The sequence below is a fragment of the Micromys minutus genome (genome assembly GCF_963924665.1).
Source record: "Micromys minutus genome assembly, chromosome: 3".
Classification (NCBI taxonomy): domain Eukaryota; kingdom Metazoa; phylum Chordata; class Mammalia; order Rodentia; family Muridae; genus Micromys; species Micromys minutus.
The window spans coordinates 21,092,476-21,102,213 of NC_137972.1; the positions used below are offsets into that span (position 1 = coordinate 21,092,476).

The window sequence follows — 9,738 nt, forward strand, 5'->3', positions numbered from 1 at the left end:
AAAGATTCATTTCCTAACAGAGTCAGTCAGGCGCTGAAGACCCTGTTCCCTCAGAAGCAAGCCCTCACCTCACTCCAGCATCGGCTGCCTGCTCAGTGTATGCTGTAGCATCTAGCTACAGGAAAGAGTCTGAGACACTCACCCTTGAAAACCATACAGCAAGATCTTCAGTATTTAAAGTCCTGGCTTCTCCTAGAGGAAAATAAAAGCCAAAGAAGGATCTAGGACCCTAAGAAGAGAAGCTGGCTTGGCATAAGTTCTGGAAAAAGCAAGAACAGCCAGTGTCACAGAGGGAGAGATAGTGACTTGGGTAGCTTAGTTCTCCAGAGACCAAAAGGTCCAGGTCCTGGGCTTGCTACTCTGCAACTATTAATACATACCCCAGATAGAAAGGAGGGACACAGCACCCCTACTCCACTTTCAAGAACTCAACTCGTGGCCCCTGCAGAGATCTCTATGGAGGCCTGATGAGTGTGGCCCCCATCTACTGGATGCTTGTGAAGACCAAATGCCCAATCAGAAAAGAAGCATGTTTTGTGGTACCATAGATTCAGTCAGGAATTTCCCAAAGTCACTCAATTTCTTCCCAAAGAATGCTGTTTCAAACATTCAGAAAAAGAGGGTGGTGGCGGTGGTGGTAAAAAAGAAACAGTCAAAAACCTAAAGATATTCCTTAAGAACCTAAAAATATTGCAATACCCTGCCTGGATTTCACTCCTCTCTCCAAGGGGACCCTATTGAGAGATTATGATGTCATGTATCCTATACATTCCTTTCCGTTGATGGAAAGCAGATACTCAGGATCCACTGTCAGATGCCCAGGCCCACAGTGAGGAGATGGGATCCTCTCCACAGGGGGGAAAAAAAAGCTTTAGTCCCTTCCTGGTTCTCACCTGATGCTGAGTTAGGGAGAAAAGAGATTGGCCCGTTGATGGATACTGGGGTTCCCAGGTCCTCCCAGTCAGCTCATGGCCCACTCTGTGACTGAGAGTGCCAGACAGTGACGGGAGCTGCTCAAGATGGTAGACCAGGTGTGACAGTGTCAGCAGAGGCTATCAGTTCTCCCATGTCCTAACTCCAGGAAAGTCAACAATGCAGGGGGATCTGGCTTCCTTCTCTCCCACTTCTGTTTCAAAGATATATCTGCCTAAGCTTTGAGATTTCAGGGCCTGAAGGATGCAGTAAGATCTTGCCTCAAAGTGTCAGAACACTCTCCAGGCCTCTGCCTACGTCACATGCCTTGGATGGCTCTAAAACACCACTTCCCAAACACCCCTGACTGTGGCATGCGTCTCTTTCTCCATTTTGTCCCACTGGCTCTTTAGTCCAAAGCAGAAGGTTTGGAAGGCAAGTGTGGACAAATGGGACCTCCTAGCACTTCCACAGAGGCCTTATCCAACACATCCCATGGCTCTACGTGAACTAGAGGAATGTTAGTTCTGGCTGAGCACACACCTAGATGGCTGCAATTGGCCTCCCATTTGGGAGAGATTTCCATATTGGAAGAAGTGGTCCTCAGTTATATGAGTTGGTGACAAGGATACAAGTACCTCTGTGAGCCACAAGCACCCCTGAGGGTGGTTCTAACATGAATTATCATCAGCTGGCCAAGCAGAGGAAAGCATAACAGGCCAACTCTCATGCCTCTGACAATAGTCTCAGTTGCCTTCAAAGGATGAGATTGGACAAGCCAGTGCAATAAAATCCACGCTCAAAACAAAGTGGGAGAGAAGAAGGAGCAGAGGAGGAGGAGAGGAAGAAGAGGAAAAAGATGATGAGGATAAGGAGAGGAGGAGGAAGAGAAGAAGGAAGATGAAGAGGTGGAGGAGAGGGAGGAAGAAAAGAAAGAGGAGGAGAGGAGGAGGAAGAAAAGAGGAAAAAAGAGAAAGAGGAGGGGGAATACAATGAGGTAGAGAAGGAGGGAAAGGAGGAAGAGGGAGAAAAGGAAGAGGAGAAGGGAGAGGAGAGAAAAGAGTAAGAGGAGGAGGGAACACCAGCCAGGGAATGGACAGCAATACCATCCTGTTTACAGAAAGGGTCGGAAATGAATTCTGCCACATTCAGAGCCTGATGGGCACACAATTCTTTTCCAAGTAAATAACTCTAATGGGCATCCAGCAGAAACCCTTTTCTGTTTCACTGTTTTTAAAGTCAGAGTGAAATCAGAGCCTAAAGGACAGCCCCGTCCAGAGGAGAGAAATAACCACTGAGAGAGTGGACCTTGGTAAGGAGCTGTTCAGAAGTTCACAGGCTCCGTGGATAACTCTCCCACTGATGTTTAGCACTGAGGTATGGAGAGCGAGGAGAAAGCAAAGCCAAGAAGACTAGGAAACAGTGGCCCTGTGTGGATTGACAGTTCACCCTTGGTCTTGTTGAGGTGGCCCACAGTGAGAGGTAACCTAAGCGTCCCATGCTATGAAGGGAATGATAAGGTCAACTGTAGAGGCCATAAATGACCCTTTAGAAATAAAGAGTTATACACACAGAGAGACACAAAGAGAGAGAGAGAGAGAGACAGACACACACACACACACATATACACACATGCACACATCCATACATATATACACACACACAGAGACACACAGACACACACACACACACACACACACACACACACACACACACACACATACAAGCAGAACATGAGGGGTCTGAAGAGCCAGCATAGAAACAGTAAAGTAAGAGGCAGAGTGAACCACAAAAAAAAAAAAAAAAAAAAAAAAAAAAAAAAAATGTGTTTTAAGTGAATTAAAAATGTGCACATTCCACCCACCCCCAGAAATGCCGGCATCAAAAGGAGCCTAGAGATAGGATGATGAAACACAATGTGACAGCCCAGGAGGGAAGTCTAGAATAAAAGACAGCAGTTAGCAACGAATCTGAATAGAACATGGGTTTTGTTAATAATAATGTATCGATGTTGGTTCATTAATTGTAACAAGAGTGCCACATTAATAAGATGTAATAGCAGGGAAAGCCAGGCACCGGGTAGGACTTAAGAGCTCTGTGTACCACTTCCAATTTTCCTGTAACTATAAAACAGTTCTAAATAATAGTCTATTTTTAAAATGGAAAAAAAATTACAAAATTGCACACAGCATTTCCCAGCGCTGTGATGTACTGGAACGATTGCCTACGGAGAGAGTAGGCAGTGAAGGACGAGGGGAGTGTTTGCAAAGAGCACTAACGATTGGAGTGTGCCACAGGTGCAGGGCGCATGTCAGAGAGAAGGCATCCTACAGGGGAGTCGGTCATGATGGCACCAGGAGTGGGATGGCAGAAAGGGTTCAGGGAGGCTGAGCCAAGAGGAAAATGCTCATTGAATGTTAAGGCCAGGAAGGCTGGAAGGGAGAGCCTTTGGAGGTTGTACAATAGAGACAACTAGACAGGACAAGGTCCTCGTCATCGTCTAATGTCAGCCACTTTCAGCTCTCTCTCTCTCTCTCTCTCTCTCTGGGCCCTCTTGATTCTCAGCCTAGGTCATGCGCACTGAGGGGAGGGTACCGAGGATGGGCAGATACACTGATGACCATGAGAAGAGACTAGGCCAGCTATAGCCTAGTTCAGATCAATGTCAAATGCATTATCCCAGATACCCTATGGGGCACATTTGAGCTATATAGTTTTTTTTTTATCTACAAATCTGCTCATTGTTGATCTGAAATATAATTTTAGTAAAGCATCTATATTTTGTTTGTTCTGTATGGAAGCTCTGAGTAATAGTAGCAGAGACGGCATGCTGCTCAGTGTACTTCATCTGCCTGTCTTGCTCTGTCTTTTTACCAACCCTGAGAAGGTCTACTACTATCCCTGTTCACATGCAAGGAAACTCGGACTTTAAGGTCCTGAGTTAATAGAGAATGGATGAGAGGGAAACATACCTAGTCAGCCAGCCTTCTGGGCACCCCCTCCTGAGTGTGACCTGTACTGTTTCCCAACCAATCAACTCCCTGACATCTGGAGGCAGCAGTGTGGACTGCAAACACCCAGAGCCCCTTGTATGGCCATGATCTTGACGATGCCTCCTCCGCTTACTACTAAGGAGAGGACCAAATGAGCCTTGGGTTTCAAACAGCAAAAAAAAAACAGCAGCTCACAGTAAAGGGGCCCAAAGTGACTCCACGGGTTAATAGGTGACCTAGAGGAAGGCCTGCCAAAAGATCTAGGTGAGCCATGTACCACAAGGGCATAAGTCAAGATTCAGGAACCCCACCTGAGGACAGAAAAGGAATGAATAACCTCTAGGAGCCCCTTCCAGGATGAAGCCACCATTAATGTTAATCTTACAGATTAGTTTTCAGATGAGAATGTCTTCCCAGCTTCCTGCAGGACACTCTTTTTAAATAGCTCAGTTCTAAATGTGGTTGATGTCTTCACCAACCCCTCCCCCCAAGGCCCAGGGATCTATTTGAAAAAGGCAAAGGAAAAGTTGTAAGGGGTGAAGAGTGAATCAAAGAAAACCATGTCTCAAAGATATGACAGGACTCGTGCACATGTGAACTCACAGACTGCTGTAGCATCACGGAGCCTGCATGGGTCCTATGGAATCCCAGCATAGAGAGAAGAAAGTGGTCCTGGGTCCCATTCCTACCCAGGAAGCTATTTGCAACTAATGCTCACTGCCAAAGGGAAATTCATTTTCTCCAATGGAGTGTCACTGGGTATATCAACCACAGTCCAGAGCAGGCTCATACCCAGGAATAGGTAGCCAACACAAAACAAACTTCTTGGCTGTTTTGTGAATGTTTTGTTTCTGTTGTTGCTATGGCTTTTTAAAAATCTTACTGGTCTTTTGTTTGTTTTGGTTTTCATATGATTGTTGTGGGATTGTTCTTTTAGGAGGACACATAAAGTTGGATGGGTAAGGAGGTGGGGAGAACCTGGGAGGAGTTAGGAGAATGGGAAAAACATAATCAAAACGTATTGCATAAAAAAAATCATAAGAAAAATTATAGTAAGTGATCACTGAAGTGCATGCCAGATGTTGAGCTTCATGTTTTATTTCCCCACATAACAGTAGGACCTGTAACACCAGAGCCCAGCAAGGAGGTTACTGCTTTTCAAATAAGAACCTTAAGTTTCCTCTTAGGGGCCAACCAGTTACACAACTGATACTTATAAGACAACTATTTTGATACACATTCTATCCCAGATTCTGGGAATGTAGCAGAAAATGAAACAAAGTCCCTACCTTCATGGAGCAGGTGGGGCACAGATAAGAACTGTAGGGAGCTAAGCTAAGTAGAACCAGGGAAAGAATAGGAGCCGGGGCGGAGAAGGAAAGGCATGATGGCATTTTAGTGGGGATGGCCAGGGAGGGAGGAAAGAGCAGAGACCTGAAGTGAGGGCATGGGTCTGAGCAAGAGCTCCTGAAAGAGAGGACTCCCTCAGAGTTAATATACCCTGAGGCCAGGGTCACCAACCCAGAACTACGGGTAGGCTGGTGGTTGGCCTGAAATAGAATTTTGAAGGAAGAGAGAAGATTAGAGACAGTTTGGAAGAAGTAGTAAGGCCAGGATATTTTGGAAAGATCATAGTGCTATGGATAGGGAAGTACATGGGTGGGTGGGGGTATGTGTGAGGGATGGGTGGGGGGTAGGTGGGAGGATGGGTGGGGAGATGGGTGGGGGCATGGGTGGGAGGATGGATGGGAGGTTGGGGACATGGATGGGGCATGGATGGGTAAGTAGATTTCCGTGGATTGCCTTAGCCTACTTACCAAGGGTGAAATATAGATATGTATACATGAACATATGCATGTACATACAGAAAAACACACATATACACACATGTACCTTTCAGATTTATAAAACATGTTCAATGATGTCCCATTCAGTTCCCCAAAGTGTCACATTACAGATTCCTTGGGGTGCTCTGAGCATGCCCATCCCTTACTGAAAGGGATCCCTATATCCCCACAAAGAAACTTAGATCCAAATCTAGCAGGAAAACCAGGTCTCCATGCAAGGAAACCACTCTGGAGAAAGCCACAGACCTTCAGGGAGCCATTCCCTGCCTTCAGTCTCTAGCCAGACTGTTAGGTGCTTTGTGTGTGTGTGTGTGTGTGTGTGTGTGTGTGTGTGTGTGTGTATGACCAGGTACGAACAAGGCACACTGCCACCATCCCACAGTGGCATGGAACCACTTGGCCAAAGTTATCACATTACCAAAACTGCTGCAAGGGCTTGAGCAAAAGATAAAACTCAAGCTGTCTGCCAGAGCAAACCCAAAGCTTTGCTAACCACCAGGGCCATCCCACCCTGAGACCTGTGGCGTGGCCAGCCTCACCTCCAAGTCCTTTTCCAACTCCAGCCCAGCAGCCATCAGGTTGTGCTCAAATTCATCTCGCTGCTCCCTCCTTTCCTCTTCCAGAGCATCCAGTGGCCCAAGTTCGACATCGCCGGGGCCCCCACCGTGGCGCTCCTTGCCTGTCTCCCCATTGGAGATAACAGCCAGCGAGTGTCCAGGGGAGCCATGACCCAGGTGTGCGCCTCGTTTCCGGTAGTGGTATGCAAGGACATAATCGACTTTCCTCTGGTTGTCGTGGAAGTGCATCCGGCTCAGACGGGCTTCCGAGGACGCGGGCTCATTGGCATCCAGGTAGTTATTGATGACCTGACCAGAGAAAGTAGCACAGGTGAGGTCAGATGGGTAAGCAGCGTATGACACAGAAGAGGATGCTCTGAGACAGTCTAGAAAGCAAGTCTCTTTCTGCCTGCCCAATGAAAGGATCGGCAGCTAAGCCCACCTGTCACATGTAGCCCTCCACCCACGTGTGCAGTCTGGGCATTAGTGTACACTAATGTACATTAGTGTACACACAAACACACACAAACACACACACACACACACACACATACACACACACACACACACATCTGATATCCAATACATATACACACACAGCCAGAGAAACAGAAAGACAGAAAGAGATGCAGACATAAACACAGATAGAGATAGGGAGAGAGACAGGAAGAGATGGACTTGCCAGGCAGTCTGAGACACAGACAGAGACAGGCAGGCAGGCAGGTAGACAGACCGCACACACCGCAACACACACCAGTCCACATGGCCTGCCCCAAACCCTGACGCCCATGCCCAGTCCTGCTCACCAACACACGTATTCGCACCTGCAAGCGGTTCCCTCCACTCACGCCTCCCGGGCTCAGCACTCTGCACACCTGCGAAGGCGTCCATGTGCACGGGCACACAAAAGGCAAACACCATGGCACACCCACACATGTGCCGTTCCCGGCAGAGCTGCACGTGAGCCTGCACACACGCTCTGTTATCACCAGCACACTTACCGGCAGGTGTTCCGGATCCATCCCAACAAAAACCAATGTCTAGGCTCCTCTCCCACCCACGGGAATTCACTGGACTTTCTGCCCCTCACAAATCCATCTCCTCCTCCTCTTCCTCCTCTCCAGCCACTAGCAAGGGCCCTGCCAGTGACAGCCTCGGGGAAAGTGACTGCTTCCCCTCTCTTCCACTCTGGACTGGAGAGGTAGAGAGAAGAGGAAAGAGAGCAAGGCGGAGCAGGGCAGGGACCTGCCTCCATCCCTCTGGGTGTTCCCTTGTTTATTGCTGGTTTGATACCCAGCTGCCTCAGCAGCCACCTGAGAGGTCACCGGGGCAACCAGATGAAATGCCAGGCACAGGAGAGAGGCTCCCAGCCACCAGAGCTGAGGAGGCAGGTTTCTCAGGCCTGTGGGAACTGAACCCGGGAGCCTGCCCGCCCAACAGGTAGGAATCATTCGCCTCTCTTCGCTTTCTCATTTCCAGACCCTTCCCCAAAGAAGACAACTAGAGCTGGTGCTGGATAATGTGTGAAACAGGGAAGATAAAAGCTTTCTACCAAAAACCCAGGGCTTTTCACATAAGCACACATCAGCCACAAATTACAGGATGGCCTGGTGGGAAACCCCCATGGAGGATCCATCGGTACTCACAGAATGGTCTCGGGAACTCTCTCTCCTGGAGACCTGACTAGGGTGTAGGCTAGAACTGTCCCTCTGACCTGGGACCCAGGAACCTGGCACCTTGAGATACTGCTGTCTGTGCTTAGGTCCCTGGCTTCCTCTGGCCACCGTCCGTGAACTCAGCCGACGTGGAGACCCAGGAAGCAGAGGGATGTCTGTGAGGGAGGAAGACAGGAAAGGAAACACAAGGTGTTAGGAATCTAAAGACACAGAATCTGGACCAGTTATGGTGGAGCCCCTGTGACTCCACAGAAATGGCCTGCGGTTGGGTTTGTCTCTTTGCAGCCTCATTTGACCCCATTCATTTTGGCCAATGGGGATAAAAGCTAGAGGTAACTCCCCTAACACACACACACACATACACACACACACACACACACACACACACACACACACACCATGGCTGTCATAACCTCGTGTGTGTGTCTGTGTGCGTGCTCAGCTTGCAATGGTGGGACCCCCAAAGCCCACCGTGCATAGTGCCTGTTAGGCAAAGCTCTCCACCATTGATCCACTAGTGTTCTGTCCTTACTTCAACCTTAGGACCATGATAGCTGGCCAGTGAGCCTGCAGTCTGGAACAAGAAGAGAGATGGCAGCATTGGCTGGAGCACTTCCCAGCATTAGGTGGAGCACTTCCCAGCATTAGGTGGAGCACTTCCCAGCATTAGGTGGAGCACTTCCCAGGGAAACAGGACTTTAGGGCCTCCCTAATGCATCAAGACCAGCAGGCACCTTGAACACCAGCAAGGAGAAAGCAAGAACAGATCAACAGTGGACCAATGAGGCAGCAGTGGACCTACAGAGGGCAGCAGTACCCTCTAAATAGGGAACATCCTCCAGTGCTCTTGAGAAGCTCTCATAGACCCGCTGTCCAGGTCAAGTACTCTTCTGGCCTTTGCCAGTCAGGGGCCCTGAGTCACCAAAGTGTCACAGGCGGCCAGACATACTCTACTCTTTAGTCTCTTCTCTGGAAGACTCCAGCCAGTGAGTCTGTGGTTAAACCTCAGCTGTCACTTGTTAACACTGTGGCCACGCGAGGCTTGCTGCTTCCGCTATAAAATAAGAATCTCAAACCGGAAGGGCAGATGTGAAAATGGAAACTGGAGAATATATGCAAAACACACCAAATAGTGATTAGCCTCTGAGTTCACAATAAAAGGTGATAAATATCTTTATTGTTCTCGATTTCATTTTAAGCACCACATGAGCAGAAACAACACCCATTCGGGTTGGTCCTAAGTAAGCCCCCATCCCATGGTTGAATGAATGGCATCTCTGAAAGATCTCTTGAGACATCTTCAAGACAGAGGGTAGTTTAGTGGCAGAGCATAGTTCCCCCACTTGGGAAAAAAAAAAGAAATATTGAATCACTATCAGATCAATTGCTATCCCTTAAGGCATCCAGCAATCAGCTGGATTGTTCCAAGGTGTCTGAGTCATGTGTCGCTGAACTTGAGAAGGATGGCCTATTTTAAATGTTTCAGGAAAACTCGGTGAAGTCCAGCGGGGTTGGTGTAGTTTGGATGGGAAATGTCCCCACAGGCTTGGATGTTTAAACTCTCCATATGAAGCTGGTGGCCCTATTTAGGAAGGTCATGGAACCTTTGGAGGTGGAGCCTTGCTGGGGGAAGTGAGTCATTAGAAGCAAGCCCTGAGGTTGTGTAGCCCAGCTTCACCTCTGGTCCATTCCCTGCTTCCTGTCTGTGTATGCCACATGACCAGCCAGCCTGCCATTCCTGCTACCATGCCTT

At 48.4% G+C, this 9,738-nt stretch overlaps 1 protein-coding gene across 2 annotated transcripts in view; it reads right to left on the reverse strand.

The window, feature by feature from the left end:
- The window catches only part of ANO2 (anoctamin 2), a gene marked incomplete at both ends in the record, with an annotated part of 305,878 nt that extends 297,743 nt beyond the window's left edge, over window positions 1–8,135 (reverse strand). The window contains 2 exons of one of the 2 annotated variants that reach the window (XM_080913855.1): window positions 6,292–6,618; window positions 7,956–8,135. In XM_080913855.1, the coding sequence (XP_080769981.1) occupies window positions 6,292–6,558 (267 nt within the window). Of the gene's footprint in view, window positions 1–6,291; window positions 6,619–7,310; window positions 7,332–7,955 lie in introns of those variants that run through there. The other variant, XM_080913854.1, reaches the window with a different exon arrangement.
- Between the last annotated feature and the right edge of the window lie 1,603 nt (window positions 8,136–9,738).